Source organism: Ictidomys tridecemlineatus, chromosome 3 (genome assembly GCF_052094955.1).
Source record: "Ictidomys tridecemlineatus isolate mIctTri1 chromosome 3, mIctTri1.hap1, whole genome shotgun sequence".
Taxonomy (NCBI): domain Eukaryota; kingdom Metazoa; phylum Chordata; class Mammalia; order Rodentia; family Sciuridae; genus Ictidomys; species Ictidomys tridecemlineatus.
In genome coordinates, this window is record NC_135479.1 from 5575128 (window position 1) to 5594570 (window position 19443).

A 19443-nucleotide genomic window follows, 5' to 3' on the forward strand; every position below is an offset into this window, starting at 1 on the left:
CTACCTGGTGTCAGGAGTCTGCCTGGAGCAGTTGGAAAGCAGGACCTTATTGAAGCATCATGAATTAGAGCTGCACAGGGAGGAACAGGGTGAAACAGCCACTGCCATTGCATCAGAGGCTGATCTTCAGCTTCTCCTGGATGGTCCCAGCCTTCCTGTGTTGGGATCCAGGCCTCTGGCTAACCTAGCCCACCCCACCCCTCACCCCCACCCCCAGCAGAGGGGACAGGTGAGTTTCTACTCCCGCTTCTACAGCTGTTGTCTTATTGGGAGTGGTATGGTTCACTGGGCATGAAAGTCTTGAAGTCCCCACACTCTTGGCATTCTGTTGTCTGCCCCCCTACCCTCAACATTTTTGGGGGGATGGAAGCATTTCAGTTACCGAAGGAATTAATGCCTACTCCCTGTGTGTCAGCCTATGATTGCTCCTTACCTACGGTCCTTGTAGCTGCTGCTTCCCCTCACCCAGTGGTGCTCCTACTTGCCCCTTTCCATAGGCATTCCTCAGGGAGATGCCTTCAACTTAAGGATGTTGCCAGCCTGGACCTTTATCCATCTAGCCTGGCTTGGCTTTTGGCCAGCAATTTCAGTGCGCACAGCCTTCCAGTTACCTTCTCAAGAGCAAGGCCCCTATCTATGTTGCCAACTCAAATTCCACAACACACACAACCTCGGGGTGCCTCACCAGCAATTTGGGTCAGTTGGCTGCTGTTATGACTTTGTTACCTCTTCATCAGCATGTCTAAGGGCTACGCAGTGAGGAGGGGCCAGAGGATTCCCGTTTCTGTTCTCTGTGGTCCTATCCACCAGTCCCTGGAAGTCTCATCCTGACATCACCATTACTCCAAAGAACCACAGAACTTCCATGTGATGTGTATGTACCAGCCTATTGTCCTCTCCTGAGCATCATGCTGAGAGTCCAGTGGGGGTTAATTTTGCAGGTTAGACACACCTAGGAGGAACACCCCTTACCACACTTACCCAATTCCTCTTCCAAAACCCAATTCCCCTTCCCTTTGGAAGAAGCTAAGAGGTGCTGCAGTTAATCCTACTGGGAAAGCAAAAAAGAGGTGGCTTCAGTGAGGTGGTAGCTCCTGGAGAGGCTAAAAAGCCACATATGATCTAGAAAGGGATGCAGAGGAAGGAACATACTGAGACCTTTTCACCAGAAACTGCCAACTCTTATCTAGGATCCTGCAGTTCCAGGAATACACAATAGGATGGAAAGTAGGCAGAAAGGGACAGGTCCATCTCAGATGCTACAACTAGACCCTGGGAAGGAGCAGCAAATGGGCTGCATGCTTAGGGCAGATGGCCCTAAGATCCCCTGAGGGGATCTATGTGAGGGACTGCATGTCCTCATGGAGATGGTAGTTGGGCTCCTTTAACCCCTACTCCCTTTCTACTGCCTCTGGTGGACACGGCTGCAGGATTTTCTATTAAGCTTCTCACTGCCTTACACTGAGCTATCAAGTAGAGGTGGCAGGATGGGTTTGGGGCCCAAGACCCAGGCATCATGGGCCCCAGCATCATTCTTTAGCCTCCAACTAATCTCAGTCCTCCTGCCCATCTCCAGTGGCCTGGGGCAGCTGCAGTGCCAGCTGCAGCTTTCTGGCCAGTGCAAGGGGCCAGAAGAGAAGCAGCCCTGAGCTGTTAGCCACATAAGTCTAGATGTCTCCTGGCTATCAACAGGTTGGTCATCAGCCTACAGGGTAGGAACTTCAGGGACAGAGTGGGAGCACCAAAAAAAAGAGAAGGCTTGGAGTTCTCTGAGCAGGGGAATCAATCTTGGAAAGACAAAGTTGAAGTTCCAAAAGTAGGCACTGAGTTCTTGCCTGCTCCAGAGTCAACCCTGGTACACAACAGAGGCTCAAGAGTGTTTGCTGACCAAACCAAATGGCCCTGGCAGCCCCACTGCACAGCTGGCTGGCTCTTCTGGCATGGATAGCAAAGAATCAGTCTGGTTCCCAAGAGCTTTGGTTACTTGCCTGGCTTCCACATGGAGAGTGTCCCATGTAGGAAGTGTGGGGCTCCAATGGTCTGGGAGAGCAGCTAATATCTTCTGAGAAAAGACTTAAGCTTTATATCCTGGCACTTTTGCAGGCAGAGGATGGCAGAGTCAAGGCTGCAGCAGTCTAGTGTACTCATGAGGATGTGATGGTGGCTGAGAGAATGGGCCTAGGGTTAAGCAGCAGGAGTTCAAGTCTCAGTTCCTCCACTTTTTTTTTTTTTTCTGTACTGGATTTGAACCCAGGGGCACTTTATCACTGAGCCACATCCCTAGCCTCCCAGCCCCTTTTTTTGTTTTGAGACAGGGAGAGTCTCACTAAGTTTGCTAAGTTGCTGAGGTTGGCTTCAAACTTGCCATCGTCCTGCCTCAGCTTCCTGAGTTGCTGGGATTACAAGTGTGCACCACCACACCTGGCTCAGTTCTTGGATGAGTTCCTGAACTTATTTGTGCTGCTTTTCTTCATCTATAAAATGAGAGTAATAAAAATATCTATCCAATATACTAGTAAGAATTTAATAAAACAATCCTTGCAAAACTCAAGATACATAAGCTCTAGGGGTGATTATGAAGACACTTGACTACAGAAATCCAGGGCACCAATTAATCAAAACAGACATTAGTGATAAACAACCAGTAGTGCCCTGAAGGTGCATTCTGGCTAGATATCAGCCCTGAGGTCTGAATTGACATGTGCCCAATGTCAGTATTATCAGTGCTATAGAAACTGTCACCATTAATATCACAGAAGGGCAAAGGGAGCCCAAATCAGGAAATGGATTAATCCTCTGGAAACCACAAAAAGAACCTCCCAGAATGGGTGAGATAGTGGGCCATCTGCTGAAAGCAAACATTTTCAGGGAGATTCATTTGGGAGATGTGGACCCAAGTCTCACCAGGGAACCTAGGCTGTGCTTGCAATGGAGAAACCACAGCTGTATCAAGCATATGCCTTCCCTGAATGAAAAAAGACAAAGTCCCGTGAGGAGGGCCCACAGGGTGAGAGTCTAGCTTTGATTTGGGAGATAGAAATGACTCTCAGAGAAGAGGCATCCTTGGAGTTCCTGTCCTCCATGGGGACCCTTGGCAACAACATTCCTTGGCAACCTCTAGGCCTGCCTAGACCACCAGAACCCTGGCTTGTGTGGATGATATCCCCACCCCCAACACCTTGTAGTGCATGCTACCAGGAATTTGATCAGATTACCATAGCCCAATTAGATCACCAGTGCTGGCTATGCTGATAAGATCTTTGGCTAACAGAGCAGAGGACAGACCTTAGGGTGCAATGTCCCTCTCCCCAGTCCTAGGACATCTGGCTAGCAAATGGGAGGGAAAGTCAGATGTCAAAGCAGACTTCCTTCTGAACAAATTTCCTGTAACAAGCTAGATAGGATTCAAAAAAGGGAGCATGGTTGGGATGTAGCTCAATCGTAAAGACTTGCCCACTAGCATGCTGAGGCCCTGGGTTCCATCCCCAGCACCACAAAAAGAAAAAAGGAAAAAAAAAAAAAAGGAAAGCAAACACATCTCCAAGATAAAAATCAATGTTTCAGAGTCCATTTAAAACACACAGGAGCCCTTCTCCTTAGGCCAAATCAAGTTTCTCCAAGAAAAACTGAAACAATATAATTAAGATGGAGCCCAATGGGCATGTTTTCAATACCAAGTAAAAGTGAAGGTGTGGATTTCAAAGCATGACACTCCTTCCTCTCCTTCTCAGAAAGCTATGCTCCTCCATCTAAGCATTTATCTCAATCACAGGAGGTCAGATTTGTGGTGTCTTTCTCAATCAGATGGTGGGAGCCTGAGGTGTTTTATCATTCTGGCCAGTGGCACACAGTAGAGTGTGTGTGTGTGTGTGTGTGTGTGTGTGTGTGTGAGAGTGAGAGAGAGAGAGAGAGAGAGAGAGAGAGAGAGTTACTGAGGATGGAGCACAGGGCCTCATGCATGCCAGGTTAAGTGCTTCACCAGTGAGCTATCCCTATTTCTGTTTTTTTTTTTTTTCCCTAAGTGCTAGGAATTAAACCCAGGAGCTCATGCATGCTAGGAAAGTGCCCCACTAACAAGCTATGTCTCCAGGCCCTCATTCCTATTTCTTTTTCTTTTTTTTGTTTAATGTAACAGTTTTAAAAAATTAAGTTGTAGATGGACACAATATCTTTATTTTTATATGGTGCTGAGTATCAAACCCAGTGCCTCACACATGCCAGGCAAGTGCTGTATCACTGAGCCACAAACCCAGCCCCCCTTTCCTATTTTTAAAAACAGCTTTATTGAGATATAGTACACATACTATACAAATTCACCCTTTATTTCTGTGGTGCTGAGGATTGAATTCAGGGTCTCATACTAAGCACACATTTTATCACTAAGCTCCACCCACAGGCCATGCCCCCCCCTTTTTAAAAAAATATATATTTTTAGTTGTAGATGGACACAATACCTTTTATTTTATTTATCTTTATGTGGTGCTGAGGATGGAATCCAGTGCCCCACGCATGCAAGGCAAGCACTCTACCACTAAGCCACACCCCCAGCCCCAGGCCATGCCCCTTTTTAAAGTCAGTTTTCAGCCAAGCATGGTGATACACACCTGTAATTCCAGCAACTCAGAAGCCTAAGGCAGGAAACTGGGTAAATCTGAGGCCTGTCTGGGCAACTTAGTAAGACTGTCTCAACATAAAAAATAAAAAAGGGCTAGGTATGTAGCTCAATGGTAAAGTGTCTCTGGGTTCAATCTCTAGTTTTCTTTTTTTTTTAATTTACTTTTTAGTTATACACAATACCTTTATTTTGTTTATTTATTTTTATGTGGTGTTGAGGATCGAACCCAGGGCCTCGCACATACCAGGCAAATGCTCTACTGCTGAGCCACAACCCCAGCCCCCCTAGTTGTTTTTTTAATTTAATTTTTTACCAATTTATTTTTGTGGTACTGGGGGGATTGATCCCATGGGTGCTGTATCACTGAACTACATTCTCTGTCCTTTTTATTTCTTTTTGGTACCAAGGAATGAACCCAGGGTCTCTGAAACACTGAGTGCACCCCCACCCTTTTTTGTATTTTTACTTAAGGATAGGGTCTTGCTAAATTGCTGAGGCTATCTTTGAACTCACAATCCTCCTGCCTCAGCCTCCCGAGCCACTGTGATTACAGGATTACAGGTGGGTACCACCAGACCTGATTTATTTATATTTAAAATGGGGCTTCATTAGGTTGCCCATGCTAGCCTTGAATTCCTGGGCTGGAAAGATTCTCCTGCTACAGCTTCCCAAGCTATTACAGGCATGTGCCCACCACACCTGGAAGAAAGTATTTAATTTTTGATGAAGTACAATTTATCTATTTTTCTTAGTCACTTGTACCTTTGGTTTCATATCTAAAAACCATTGCTTGCTGGGGCTGTAGCTCAGTGGCAGAGCACTTGCCTAGTATGTGTGGGGCCCTGAGTTCAATCCTCAGCAGCACATAAAAATAAATAAATAAAATAAAGGTATTGGATCCATCTAAAAATTTATAAAATAAAATTTTTTAAAAAATTGCCTAACTAAAGGTCACACAGGGTGTATGTGGGGGGAGGCATTTTCCTCATGCATGCTGGGCAAGCACTCTGCCACTGAACTCCATTCCCAACTGCCTTTTTTTTTTTTTTTTTTTAAGAAAGAGGAGAGGGGGAGAGAGATTTTTTTGTTTTAATATTTATTTTTCAGTTCTCAGCAGACACAACATCTTTGTATGTGGTGCTGAGGATCGAACCCGGGCCTCACGCATGCCAGGCGAGTGCGCTACCGCTTGAGCCACATCCCCAGCCCCCCCCCTTTTTTTTAATATTTGTGGACACAATATATTTTATTTATATGTAGTGCTGAGGATCAAACCCAGTGCCTCATGCATGTGGGCAAGTGCTCTACCACTGGGCTCCAGCCCAGGCCTTTTTTTTTTTTTTAATGCAGAATCAAACCCAGGGCCTTGCACTTGCTAAGAACATGCTTATGCTTTACCACGAGCTACACCCCCCAGCGCCAGAGTTTCCTTTTTTTTTTTTTTGATGTAGGTGTTACTGGGCATTGAACCCAGAGGCACTTTACCCTAAACTACACCCCAACCCCCCTTTTTTTTTTTTAAAAGAGAGAGAGAGAGAGAGAGAATGAATTTTTTTTTAATATTTATTTTTTAGTTTTTGACAGACACAACATCTTTGTATGTGGTGCTGAGAGAACCCGGGCCACATGCATGCCAGGCGATTGCGCTACCTCTTGAGCCACATCCCCAGCCCCCAAACCCTTTGTTTTTAAGACAAGATCTCATTAAATTGTTCAGGTTCTCCTAAATGCTGAGTATGTCTTTGAACTTGTGATCCTCCTGCTTCAGCCTCCTCAGTTGAAGGGACTACAGGCCTGTACTACCAGGCTGGCCAGAGCTGCCTTTTAAAAACAAAACAAAACAAAACAAAACAAAAAAAAACACAAGGATTGAACCCAGGGGGTGCTTAACCACTTAGCTACATCCAGTGCTTGCTCTCATTCTCTCTTAATATTTTTAGTTGTAGATAGACACAATACCTTTATTTTACTTTTATGTGCTGCTGAGAATTGAATCCAGTGCCTCACACATGCTCTACTACAAGCCACAAGGCCAGCCCCTCTTTCCCATCAGCCACCTGAGAAGCTCCTTTTACAAGCTCCTTTTCTCCTGGGATTACAGGTGTGCCTTTTTGGTGGTGCTGGGGAATGAACCCACTGCCTTGTGCATGAGAGAGGCAAGCACTCTACCAACTGAGCTATATCCTCAGCCCTTGATCTGCCTTTTTTCTTTTTTTAATTTTGTAAGTTGTAATTGGACACAATACCTTTATTTTATTTATTTTTATGTGGTGCTGAGCATCGAAACCAGCACTCTACTGCTGAGACACAACCCTAGCCCTCCAGCAGCCTTTTGAATGCAGTTCTCTGAGCAAACCACTCAGCAGGCCCCAAGCTATATCCTGGCCACAGTGCCCCATCCACACACCATATGCACATACAGGGCAGGCAGGTGTGAACAGGCATCCCGGCAAAGGTTGGGACCATGCGTTTGAGACCAAGGCTTCGGGGTGAGGAAGCATCTCCTGGGGCCCACAGTGCGACCTACCTTAGCAGCAGCAGTTGTTTGGTACTTCAAGGAGGGGCTGGGCCATGGCTATCCTCCTTCAGTCCTCCATTGCTAGGGACTTGGATGGGTCCACCCTAGAAAAGGAGCTTGTAAAAAAACGACTTCCTACCAAACTTGCCTGATTGTCTCTCTCTACACTGTGTGCCACTATTAGAAACCCATGACTTCTCATAGCTTCTGCCCCTGAAGCCCTCGGAGATGCCTTTGGGAATCCAGGTTTGCCGACTGCCATCTCCATTGCTCTGGCTGTGTGTTGGTGGAGGTTAGATGGGGACCCATCAACAGTCGCCAGGGTAGGGAAGGGCTGTTCAGATCTTTCAGTTGTGCAAAGTGCCACTCAAGGCCATATTCATTCACACGGTCGTCACTGGTTTTCCCCAAAGTCCAGAGAGAAGGACATCATCGGGAACATAGCCCAGCAGGTGGATTCGGTCGCACTCCGCGGGCGGGGGCGGGGGCGGGGCGTCGGGCAGGAATGCGAGGCCCCACCCCCAGCATCCCGCGCCGCGGCGCGCCGAACTGCAGACCAGCGTCATGGCTGCTTCGAGACCGCCCCAGGTCCAGGAGCTGCTGGCCGAGGCCCGGCGAGCCTTCCGCGAGGAGTTCGGGGCCGAGCCCGAGCTGGCCGTGTCGGCGCCGGGCCGCGTCAACCTCATCGGGGAACACACGGACTACAACCAGGGCCTGGTGTTGCCTATGGTGAGGGGCTGCGCAGGGGGAGCCCCGCGCCCCCTGCCCCGCCGCGGAGAAGGGCGGGCGGCTGGGGCTCAGGGACGCGCTCTCTCCCGCTGGAATGTGGGGCGGGCAGCGGAGTGGGAGTCGCGCACGCGGGAGACTCTGGGACAGACAGGTTTTCACGTGCGAAGAGAGACGGACGCAGACAGGAGAGGGTATGCGGGCACCTCTTCACCCAAGACCGCCTTCTGGGGATTGCTAGTCCTGGACCTCAGCCGGGGGGGCGTGTACCCCTTCAAATTTGGGCCCTAAGTAGCAGGTAGAAGGGGAACACTTCCGGCTTCTGGCCTCGGTGAGGCCAAAACCATACGCCTGGGCAAATGGAGCCCCTCAGCCTCTGGCCCAGCCCATTCCGGTTACAGAGGAGGAAGCCAGCCCAGAAAGGGTTGGGGATCTGCTCAGGGTCTCACAGCTGGTTCTTGGTATGTGACCTTGAGTGTTACCTTCCAGCTCTTAACCTGGGCTCTCAGTCCTACCCTGCAGCTTGGGAAGTGAGTAGTTATAGCAAATCCATCCGCATCCTTCTGGAGGTCATCCCCAGATGGGAAGGCGAGGAGCCCCTTTGATCCTGTTTTCCTTTTGAGCTAGCTCTCTCTCTCCCTCTTTCCCTGCAGCTGGGAGCCCTTGCTCAGGGCAGAGTCCAGGTTTGCATTCCTGCTGCTGCTGGCTCCACCTCTGAATACCTAGGGGCCAGAGCTCCAAGCCCCTAAGGCCAGCTCTGCACTCAGGCTCCTCCTTGAGCCACATCTCATTCCCTTCAAGTTGACCTGGTTCCCTCCACCTCCCTGTGTGTCCCAGGGGGCAGAACCTTGGCTGGAGTCCATGTAGTTGGAGGGTGTCTCTGGAGGGGCTTATTCCATTTGCTGGTATAAGCGCCACATGCTCCTATCTCTTCTTTCAGGCATTGGAGCTGGTGACCCTGCTGGTAGGCAGCCCCCGAACAGATGGGCTTGTCTCTCTCCTCACCACCTCTAAAGATGCTGATGAGCCCCAGCGGCTGCAGTTTCCACTGCCCACAGTCCACCGGTCACTGGAGCCTGGGACTCCCCGATGGGCCAATTATGTCAAGGGAGTGATTCAGCACTACCCAGGTATGGGGCCCAGGCATGGGTCAAATTCATGCTGCCACTAGGATTGTAGGTCAAATTTATGTTGCCAGTAGGATTGTCACCTTACAGCCACAAGTCCATTAACCTGTCTAATACACTGGGGAAAGCTTGCAAGGAGGAATACCCTACCGTATTAATGAGAAAACTGATGCCCTAAGAAGTTCCAGAACTTGCCCTGGGTTTCCTTTTACATGATTAGAGTAGCCAGGAATCAAACCCCAATTTGCTAGTTCTAAATCAAGAGGATAACTAGAAAGATTGTTCCAGTAACCTCAGATGGCCAGAAGATGGAGGGTAGTAGGCTCTTTGTCACCAGCAGGTTGGTGGCCTAACAATTGAGAGACATGTCCTAAAAGTGGCTACCAGGCTTCCTTCCTATAAGGACACATGCTCTTCCTGTGTCCATCCTTCTAGCAGTCCATCTTAACATCACCATTCTTTCTACTGCAGCTTCCCCCATCCCTGGCTTCAGTGCAGTGGTGGTCAGCTCAGTGCCCCTGGGGGGTGGGCTGTCCAGCTCCGCATCCTTGGAAGTGGCCACGTACACCTTCCTCCAGCAACTCTGCCCAGGTACTACATAGGCCCTAGCCCCAGCCCAGCCCTCCTTGCCTGAGTCTCTGGTCAGAACTCTTCCCATGTTGTGGTTTAGGGAGGGGGAGTGGGGAGTCTCCACAGAGTGTCATTGGAGCTACTGCTGCTCCCATGTGGCCACTTCTTGTGTTCCTCCTGGGCCCTGGCTTCCCTACTTCACCCTATGCCACAGACTCGGGGGCAATAGCTGCCCGGGCCCAGGTGTGTCAGCGGGCCGAGCACAGCTTTGCAGGGGTGCCCTGTGGCATCATGGATCAGCTCATCGCACTGCTGGGGCAGAAGGGCCACGCGCTGCTCATTGACTGCAGGTCAGGGGCTCCCCTTGTACCCTCCCACCTCATAATCAGGAGTTCCTAGGTGGAGCATGCCTACTGCCTGGCCTGGCAAACAGATCCTTGGCCTTGTCATCTTCCCTAATCCAACTCCACACTAGGTCCTTGGAGACAAGCCTGGTGCCACTGTCAGACCCCAAGCTGGCCGTGCTCATCACTAATTCCAACGTCCGCCATTCCTTGGGTTCCAGCGAGTACCCCTTGAGACGACGCCAGTGTGAAGAAGTGGCCAGGGCACTGGGCAAGGAGAGCCTTCGGGAGGTGCGGCTGGAGGAGCTGGAGGGTGAGAACATCAGTCTTTTCTAAATATGGCTGGGCTCCCTGCTGCTCTCTATGGCCTTTACTCTGCTTATTTTCAGGGCCATTTGTCATGCTCTGCCCTCTTCCCCCAAAGCACTGCAAGTATAGGGCTCCAGCCTCATCACAGATGCTTAAAATCATTTTTCTTTTTATCCCTTCAGTGCTAGGGATTGAACCCAGGGGTGCTCTGTTTGAGCTATATCCTCAACCCTTTTTAAAAAAATTTCCTTTGAGACAGGGTCTTACTAAGTTGCCGAGATTGGCCTTGAACTTTTGATCCTCCGGCTTTAGCCTCCCAAGTCTTTGGGATTATAGGCGTGTGCTGGCTGAAAACCAGGGCCCCACATGTGCCAGGCAGGTGCTCTACCACTGAGTTAACACTCCCAGCCCTCCTTGAAATCTTAAGATTGCTTTTTTGCATCCTCTTGTTTTTTTTGGCGGGAGAAAGTGGGGGGTACTAAGATTGAACACAGGGTGCTTTACAACTGAGCCACATCTCCATCTTTTTAAAAAAGATTATAATCCCAGCAGCTTAGGCTGTGGCAGGAGGATCATGAGTTCAATGCCAGCCTCAGCAATGGTGAGGTGCTAAGCAACTCAGTGAGACCCTGTCTCTAAATAAAATACAAAATGGGGCTGGAGATGTGGCTCAGTGGCTGAGTGCCCCTGAGTTCAATCTTTGATACCAAAAAAAAGAATTTTTTATTTAGAGACAGGTTCTTGCTAAGTTGTTTAGGGCCTCATTACTGAAGCTGGCTTTGAACTCCCAATCCTCCTGTCTCAGCCTCCCAAACCCTTTGGGATTATAGGCATGTGTTACTCTGTCCAGCTTTTGTGTCCTCTTGAAGGTTGCACTGTGTTCCACTCACCTTTTTTTTTTTTTGAGAGAGAGAATTTTTTTTTTTAATATTTTTTAGTTTTTCGGCAGACGTAACATCTTTGTTTGTATGTGGTGCTGAGGATCGAAACTGGGCTGCACACAAGCCAGGCGAACGTGCTACTGCTTGAGCCATATCCCCAGCCCCTCTACTCACCTTTAAAGCCCCAAGAGTCCAGGTGGGAGTTTGGTGCTTAAACAGCTGACTATTGAGTACCTACCATGCCAGCTCCCTGCAGGAAGCCCTGTGCAGTCTCCTGCAGTCCTCCCTGCTCCTTGAGTGACAAAATGATACAATTGTCCCATTTTTCAGTGAGGAGGGGAGGCTCTGAGATGAGGGAGCTCTTCAGAGCCAGGCCTGGGGTAATCAGCCTTGTCCTGCCTAGCAGGGCCCTCTTTGACAACCCTGGGGCCCTTAGGAGTGGGATGTGGGACTGCTGACTGCTGTTCCTCCCTAGCTGGCAGAGAGCTGGTGAGCAAGGAGGGCTTCCGCCGGGCACGGCACGTGGTCGGTGAGATCCAGCGCACAGCCCAGGCAGCAGCTGCCTTGAGCCGCGGGGACTACAGAGCCTTTGGCCGCCTCATGGTGGAGAGTCACTACTCACTCAGGTGAGGCCCTAGGGCAGCCTGCATCTCTTGGGCACAGGTGGGTCCCAGGCTGACCTCTTCTATATCGTCTGCAGGGATGACTATGAGGTGAGCTGCTCTGAGCTGGACCAACTGGTTGAGGCTGCACTGTCTGTGCCTGGGGTTTATGGCAGTCGCATGACAGGTGGTGGCTTTGGTGGCTGCACAGTGACACTGCTGGAGGCCTCTGCTGCTTCCCGCACCATGCAGCACATACAGGTTGGTAAGCACCAGAGCCTTGGAGGGCAGGAGAGGTGGATTCCCAGGGTTCCCCCATCGCTCAGACTGCTCATCTCTCCCCCAGGAGCAGTACAGTGGTACTGCCACCTTCTACCTCTCCCAGGCTGCTGATGGAGCCAAGGTGTTGTGCCTGTGAGGCACCTCTGGACAGCATATGCAAGCATGGGCCGAGGTGGCAGGTCATACAGCTCTGTGTCTGGCCCCACCTTCCTCATTTGGGTGCTTAATAAACATGCCTCTGACTGTGGTACCCTCCTGCTTCTAGAGGTGGGTATGTGCTTAGGGGTCAGAGAAGGGGAGGTTGTCAGAATCACTGCTCTGTCCGGCTGGCACTTTTGGGGCTCCTGAGGAACAGATAGGACAGAGTCAAGCAGTAGCAAAATTTTTTATTTAGTGCAGAACAAAGGCTGGGTCCTTGTCCTGGTCCCAGCTCTTTGGTTACAAATAAGTTTGGGCCAGCATGGGGCAGGGACAGCCAAAGGGCCTTCTGAGACCTCTGCCCCCTTCATGCTTCCTACAAGATACCTGGCCCCTGTTCTATGGCAAGAGGTGCTGGCTCTTGTCATCTTCAGCATGAAGATGGTCAGCATGAAGGTGGGGCTGGGCCCCAGGGTGGGGTCCAAGGATGGAGTAGCTGAGGGAGTGCTGGGGAGAGGAGGCAGGGAGGGGGCCCAGGTTCCAGAACACTGGTGAGGTTGGTGAATCATGTTTGGAAAAACTGTTGGTCCACCTGGGCGTTGAGGGTTCCACTGGTAGTCAGTGTCCGGCTCACAAATTCCTGGGTCACGTGCCGGGTGAGAGAGCCACTTGTCTCTAGATGCTGGGACCCCAGGGTCAGTCCATCTGTGGGAGAAGAAGTTTGAAGGATGCTGCGTGGTCCCTGCCCTTCCATGTTGGCTATGGATCCCCACCTCCTGGTGGTAACTCACCCATTAGGAAGGGCTCAGTGGTGCTGGTGTGGGTGGTGGTGATGCTGCTGTACTCGCCTTGCAGTGGGTGCTGGAAGAGCCCGGAATGGGTGCCCAGCTGTGGAAAGGGACCTGGAGAGGGGAGATTGGCCTGTTAGGGGATGGCAGGGGAAGGCGTGACCAGAGAAGAGTTGGGGTAAAGAAGAGATGCCCCACCTCCATCCTGGGACTCAATGGTGATGATGCCTTCACGCTCTGGCCCGAAGCCCTCGGTAGTCCTGGCCTGCACCTTGAACTTGTAGGGCACGTTCTCACTGAGGCCAGGCACGGTCAGCCGGCTCTCAGGGTTGTCTCCATCCACCCGGAATGTAGTGGCTGGCCCTGCATGGGAGGATGTCTTCAGTTCCTGTGGTCCTTTCTCCACTACTCCACAGCCACCCCTAGCCTCAGGGTGGGCAGTACCTCCTCCTTGGGCCATCTCACAGGTCACCAGATAGCCGAGGATGTCACCATTGGGCCTCCGTGGCCGCTCCCAGCTCAGCTGCAGTGAATCGGGGCTCAGGGCAGTGAACACCAATGGGCCTGGGGCACTGGGGGTGCTCAGAGTGAAGGCAGATCCTGGAGGCAGCAGAGAGAATGTCAGTGGGTGGGAGTATGGTGGGCAAGGTGGCAGCTGTGGGGGACCACTCACCTGGCAGGGGGCAGAGTGGGCTCTGCGGGTGCACCTGTGATTCAATGGTGATGACACCCTCACGCTCTCGGCCCCAGCCCTCCTGGCTCTGGGCCCGCACACGGAACACATAGGAGTGGTTGGGCAGGAGGTCTTCCACCACCACAGAAGTTTGGCCAGGGTTGGGGATGTTGAGCCTGTGTAGCTCGCCTGGAGGTTGGGTGAGGGCAGACAGCAGAGCAGCTTTACCCCACCCCTGTCCTGATCCCCAATTCCCTAAGCTGCCATCAACATCTGGTCAGCATTGACCCAGGGCTACCTGTGGGGGGTACAGTGTGATAAGATTGGTTGTTAAGGTTGTGCACTATACAAGAGATGAGTGGAGCCTGCAGTCCCGCCCATCCTAACCCCTTGTCAGGGATCTAGGTCATTCCACTGCCTAGTTCCCACAGAGGTTACACAGACCAGGGAAGGCCTTGGTCCGCGAGGCCTTGTTAGGGGAAACCTAGCAGAGGAAATAGGCAGAGAGGCGCAGGGAGATGGATGAGACCTCAGGTGAGGGAACGAAGGGGAATGGAGTGAGACCCTCAAGAAGACTGGAGGTAGGCTTATGCACAAAGCCTTGGGTAGGTTCCTGCCCCCACTGGGGTGCTGAGCATGGGCCCAGGCCTGGAAGGTCCCCACCCCTGCAGGCAGCAGTAGCCCGGCCTCACCGCCATTCAGCAGCTGGTACTCCACACTGTAGCCCAGCAGCAGGCGCTCACACTGAGGCTCCTGCCAGCTCACTTTCAGAGACGTGGGTCCCAGGGCGGAGAACACAAGGCGGGTGGGTGTGTCAGGCACACCCATGGCACCTCGAGAATCTGGAGACAGGACATCACAGTCAGGGGAAGGAGCTGGGATCTTCCTGCTGTCACAATTCTACCCCCTCAGGTAGCCAGGCAGCTTGTACCCAGAACCTTCCACAAGTCCTTGGATTAGTTACAGACCCTGCCTATGATGAAAGAGGGTCAGCCCTCTGAGTCTGCCACCTCCCACCTTGCTCCCTGCTTAGCTGGCAGGGCCCCTTCTCCTTGACCCACCCCAGCCCACACCCTGGCAGGACAGAGGCCATGTTAGGCATCAGCGCTGATGAGTGTGGGACAGGGGTTAGCTCCTCTGGGAGGGCAGGGTCCTGTGAATGGAATGAGGCCAAGGTGGTGGGTGGGCACAGGCAGCGGCTGTGATGGATGGCAGATGGAGCAGGACAGCCACAGAGACAGGATGGCCAGCCTGGAACTACCTGGGCCCCAGAAGGGTGCTGCTGGCTGCCCAGCCAGGATTATAGAATCTCGGGAGCCCCTGGAGGGGGGGAGCCCCTTCATCTGAGCCCGACTCCAGGACCCCAGGGCCCAGGACAGCGGAAGCCTGCTCCTCCCGTCTTCCCAGATGGGAGGGAGGCCTAGGGCAGGACAAAACAAGGAGTGTGAGGGACAGGATGTGGAGGGTGGGCAGTGGGGGCCAGCGGCCCAATCCTCCAGAAGCTGGAATGGAGGTGATGAACAGGTAAGGCAGGATTGGTTGAGGTTGCTCACCCTGGGAGGAGAGGGAGGTGAGGGTGGAGTAGTCTCTGGGCAGTGTGGACGACTGTGAGTGCTGTGTGCGGGTCAGCGAGTGGTAGTCCCGAGTGAGGGTGGAGGAGGTGCTCAACACACGGTGGGGCAGATGTGGGCTCAGGTGGGTGCCATAGGTGGCATTGGCCGCTGTCATCCTGTGCAGGGAGTTGGCACTGCCTGGGAAGGCAAAGTCCATTCGACCATTCACCAGGTGCTCTGCAGGAGGAGAGAGGGTCGGTCAGTCAGACCTGCACCAGACCTGGAGGCCTAAGGGGCAAGATGTGGCCCTGAGAATTCCTGGGGTTCCCTTCCCTCTGGGGAGCCTGGGAATAAAATACCACCAATCTCCCCCAAACTACCATGTTAGGGCCCCTATGTCCCCAGAGGAGTCCAGAAAGCCACATGTCCTCTAGCTCTGTGCTATGGATTATCAGAGCACAGCCAACCCAGCTTGGGACCTGCCTGGCCTTCCAGGAGAGCCCAAAGCCTGTCTGTCCTCAAATCCTGGAGGTCCCTGAGGGTCTTCCCCTGACACAAGTTTCTGAAGCTGGCTGTCCCAGTTGGGGTAGGCATCATGAGAATCACTTCCTGTCCTGCCTCCGGGGGCGCCCAAATGCCTGCCCTGGGCATCCCTTGGCTACCCGGTGCTGTGTGCACACAGTTGCAGGCCCCTGGCCTGGCCTGGCATCTTGATGAGCAGCCTGGCCGAAGCTGGGGCCCTGGGGCAGCAAATGGCGGCCCCAGGTCCCAGCCGGCTTGCGCAAACGAGCCGGCACAGGCCGTGCGCAGCCCAGGAAGGTGGTCACCTCCGGGGGGCCGGGGCGTCGCGCTGCGGGCCCGGCTGCTGCCCTCCCCGGCCGCGCTCCCCGCGCCGCCGTCGTCAGAAGAGCGCCCGCTGCTGGCCGACAGGCGCGGGATGAGCTCCGGGGGCAGCCGCCACGTGACGTGCCGCAGGTCCAGCTCCTCCCCCAGCAGGGGCTCGAACTTCCAGCCGCCGCCTTGGGAACAACGAAGGGCCGCGTTGGCACCGCCGGGGGCGCCGGGGTTGGTGGCGCCAAGGAGGACCGAGCCAGGCCAGCGGCAGAGCCCGGCGTCAGGATTGGGTGTCCCCGTGCTGCAGCGATGGGAAAGCCCGGTGACAGGAGAAACCCTTGTCCTGATTCCGAATAGGGTTGTGTAGTTTTGGCCACAGCTCGGGAAGAAAGACCCGGTACCAGCCACAGACCTTGTGGATGGAGCCTGGGCCCTGTCACCCGCTGTGAGGTTTCTCTTGTTGCTTAAATGCCCTGAGCTTCAGTTTCCGGACTGTGCAAAGAAGAGTAGTCTTTCCCCTGCCAGCCTCCCAGGGACAGTTCCAGAAGCCCCAGGACACTAATAGTAGACCCTCAAAACCATACTCCCTAGAAGATCCCATCCTGGCATTGTATGATTGACATTCCATTTTATAGATCAGACAACAGGCACAGGGCAGGTGTGTGTCCCACAGTGGAGCCAAAGCTAAAGCTGCACCCAGGAGTCCCTGCTAAGGGCTCTTTTTGCAATATACTGTGCCAGGAGTCAAGCAGGAGAACTGAGCCTGCTGTGGCATCTCTGCCTCATCAGCTGGCCCCACCCCTGTGAAGTGGCTGCTCAGGGCTCCTGGTCTGTGCCTGCCTCCTCTCACTTAGGCCTGCCTCTGGGAGGAATGATAACTCCACTGCGTAGCAGGTTAACCTTCGGATCACAAAGCAGTATTTCCAGTGCATAATCCACATGTACGTGCCCAGGCCTGTGTGCATCTGCCCCCAGCAGACATCCATGTGTTCTCACACATGGTAGTGCACATGATTGCAGTGGGCCACAATAGCTGTGTCCTCTCCATATCCCCAGTGCCAAATCATGGGCTCTGTGGATATATATCTGAGGCTGAGAAGTGACTTCTAGTGTTGACCTCCATGCCCAATAGTTGCTGGCCACTTCACTCTCTCTGGACACCAGGGACAGCCCTACCCCATGCCCATCACCCCCACTGTCTTTCATGGATCCCACTCACCCGTGTCATCAGAGACGCTGGGCCTCTGACTGCCTGCTGGGGAGCGCAGAACATCGTCACTATACATAAGGAAGCCTTCATAGTCTTCCCCACCCTGGGCGTCCACGATGGGGATGTCTGGGATGATGGGGACTGCAGGATAGGGGAGGTGAGTCAGGGCCCCAGCTGCAGCCTCCTGTCCCCCCATCCGCCCTGCACATCCCTTCCCAGCACTCACTGGACATGGGCCTCTTGGGCTGAGTGGCCAGGTTGATGATGGCCTCCCGCTCAGGTCCCCAGCCTGCCCCATTGCGTGCCTTCACGGTGTAGCGATATGGCTGGGATTCTCGTAGGTTCTCGATGAGCAGCATCCGGTTCTTGGGGCTGTCCACCAGCACCTTCTTCATGGGTCCAATGGGTCCTAGGGCAGGGAGGGTGCTTCAGGGGTAGGTCACCCAGGTTCCAGCCTGGTCCCAGCCCCATCCCTGACCCAGCAGAGTTGTATAGATGCGGAGGGGAGCAAGCAGCTGCTGAGCCCCAGTCTACTGCTGAGCCCTTTGAACCTGGGTATGGCTGGCTTATAGAGGTGCTACCAGATATCTAAGGACTCATTGCTAAGTAAGTGCCAGGGTCAACACTAGACTCCAGATGGCCCTGCTGTCACCTTTACCAATTAGCAAACAGTCCTATATCCAGATGGCTCCATAGGAGGCTGGCTCAGGAGCTGAGGGGGCTCTCAGGAGAACATCCTCCCACCCATGCTCATGGTTGACAGCTCAGCCCCAAACGCTGAGACACCTGCATGCCTTGTTGCCCCCAGGGTGCTGTGGCAACAGGAGCCAAGGGGAGGACACAAGTGGACGCACAGAGGCTACGATTTAGGACGAACAGGCTAATGGGGACAGGGTGGGGTGAAGGTGGAGGGCTGGCAATGCACATTGGCAGAGGCCAGTTGCACCTAGGGTAGATACTCAGCCTGGGAGGGCACTCAGTGAGCTCTGCGTGAGAGCAGGGTGGGCCCACTGTTGGAAGACACAGAAAACCCGAGAAGACACAAAAGAATGGAGACTAGAAAATGTCCCAATTTCCCAAAAAGTTCAAAGGAAAATTCTTTTAAATGACAACTGAGAAACTTGATGTGCACCCCCAGCACACAGTTGTGCTCAAAAAGCTTTGCTCGAAAGCCAGGTCAGCCTGGAGGTAGCAAGGGCTGGCCTTGGCCCACCCTCCTTGCATCTCTGTCAGCTCATGGACGGGAGGGAACAGGGCACACACCAAAATGCAATGCCCCTATCCTGGGGGGCTGCCTCGCATACGAAGTGCTGAAGCCTTCAGAGATGGATGGTCCTGGGCTATGGGTCACTCCTGGGGTTAAAAGGCCAAGTCAGAGGAGACCACCCAAGCTGTGGCCTAAGAGTGGACCAAGTGTTGTAAGCTCACATCAAGCTGAGGTGTGATGTGGCTGCCAAGAAACCTGATGCTTGGCTGGTCTGGTCAGTGAAGAGTGAGGAGCACCCCTCCCCCTGCCCCAAGCCTGATGCTCAGAGAGTCCCACTGTCGACTGCCCTGCATAGGGGTCGTGGCCCTAATGTTTCACTGCTATTCTGAAGTAATTGATTAATTTTAAAATTTATTCCTTCCTTCCTTCCTTCTCTTTCTTTTTTGGTACTGGGGATTAAATCCAGGAGTGCTTAACCACTTACCCACACCCCCAGCCTTTTTTATTTTTTGAGACCAGGTCTTGTCAAGTTGCTTAAGGCCTCCCTCACTAAGTTGCTGAGGCTAGTTTTGAACTTGTGATCCTCCTGCCTCAGTCTCCCAAGTCACTGGGATTACAAGCATGCACCCTCCCCAGCACAGCTATAATGTGCACTGGCCTCAGAGTCTGGAAAGAAGATGTGAATGCGGTGCTTCAACAGGAAGACTCCTAGAACCCCCTCAGTGAATTAAATCAAAATCATCAGAACCCTAGCACTAGGGTTCCGCTGCTCCTACAAGCTGTGTGAGGGTGGTCTGCTCTCCATCACTAGGACCCACCAGGCAGAGTCAGGGTGTGCAGAGGTCCCTGAGCCAGGTGAGAGGCAGGACACTTTCTCATCATGACAGTTGGCAGGAGTCCCCCACTCTCTCCTCCCTTCCAGGACTGAGAAGGGTAAACTGGGAAGACAAAGACACTTCTCCCCGCTGTTCTGGGTTAGGATTCCCAGAAAAAAATGTATGAAATATTCTATTAAAAATGTGTTTAGAGTGGGCTGGGGCTGTGTGGCTCAGTGGTAGTGCACTTG

The 19443-nt window shown here is 52.8% G+C and overlaps 2 protein-coding genes across 7 annotated transcripts in view; one reads left to right on the top strand and one right to left on the bottom strand.

The window, feature by feature from the left end:
* The first annotated feature begins 5375 nt into the window (after nt 1-5375).
* Galk1 (galactokinase 1) lies at nt 5376-12224 on the top strand. 3 transcript variants are annotated; one of them, XM_078041674.1, is made up of 8 exons: nt 5376-7862; nt 8800-8989; nt 9458-9577; nt 9771-9906; nt 10122-10213; nt 11566-11716; nt 11791-11953; nt 12039-12224. In XM_078041674.1, the coding sequence occupies exons 1-8, from the start codon at nt 7698-7700 to the stop codon at nt 12108-12110; spliced, it is 1089 nt and encodes a 362-aa protein (XP_077897800.1). In that variant the 5' UTR covers nt 5376-7697; the 3' UTR covers nt 12111-12224. The 3 variants fall into 3 exon arrangements, with proteins under 3 accessions (XP_077897800.1, XP_021586901.2, XP_005332629.2); XM_005332572.5 differs by having other exon boundaries at nt 5398-7862; nt 10032-10213; XM_021731226.3 differs by lacking the exon at nt 9458-9577 and having other exon boundaries at nt 5392-7862; nt 10032-10213.
* Nucleotides 12225-12343: 119 nt separating this feature from the next.
* Itgb4 (integrin subunit beta 4) overlaps nt 12344-19443 on the bottom strand; it is a 32814-nt gene continuing 25714 nt past the window's right edge. The window contains exons 31-41 of one of the 4 annotated variants that reach the window (XM_021731222.3): nt 17397-17579; nt 17180-17311; nt 15954-16145; nt 15127-15363; nt 14835-14993; nt 14266-14415; nt 13574-13762; nt 13345-13500; nt 13099-13263; nt 12904-13014; nt 12344-12817 (exon numbers count right to left, since the gene is read on the bottom strand). In XM_021731222.3, coding sequence (XP_021586897.1) covers nt 12678-12817; nt 12904-13014; nt 13099-13263; nt 13345-13500; nt 13574-13762; nt 14266-14415; nt 14835-14993; nt 15127-15363; nt 15954-16145; nt 17180-17311; nt 17397-17579 — 1814 coding nt within the window. In that variant the 3' untranslated portion in view covers nt 12344-12677. The remainder of the gene's footprint in view (nt 12818-12903; nt 13015-13098; nt 13264-13344; nt 13501-13573; nt 13763-14265; nt 14416-14834; nt 14994-15126; nt 15364-15953; nt 16146-17179; nt 17312-17396; nt 17580-19443) is intronic. The other 3 variants (XM_021731224.3, XM_005332569.5, XM_021731225.3) reach the window with 3 other exon arrangements.

Coding starts and splice junctions, on each gene's coding strand:
- Galk1 (XM_005332572.5), top strand. CDS start 7,698: ATGGCTGCTTCGAGACCGCCCCAGGTCCAGGAGCTGCTGGCCGAGGCC. Junction 9,907..10,031: donor GCGCTGCTCATTGACTGCAG/GTCAGGGGCTCC, acceptor ACTCCACACTAG/GTCCTTGGAGACAAGCCTGG. Junction 10,214..11,565: donor GCGGCTGGAGGAGCTGGAGG/GTGAGAACATCA, acceptor GTTCCTCCCTAG/CTGGCAGAGAGCTGGTGAGC.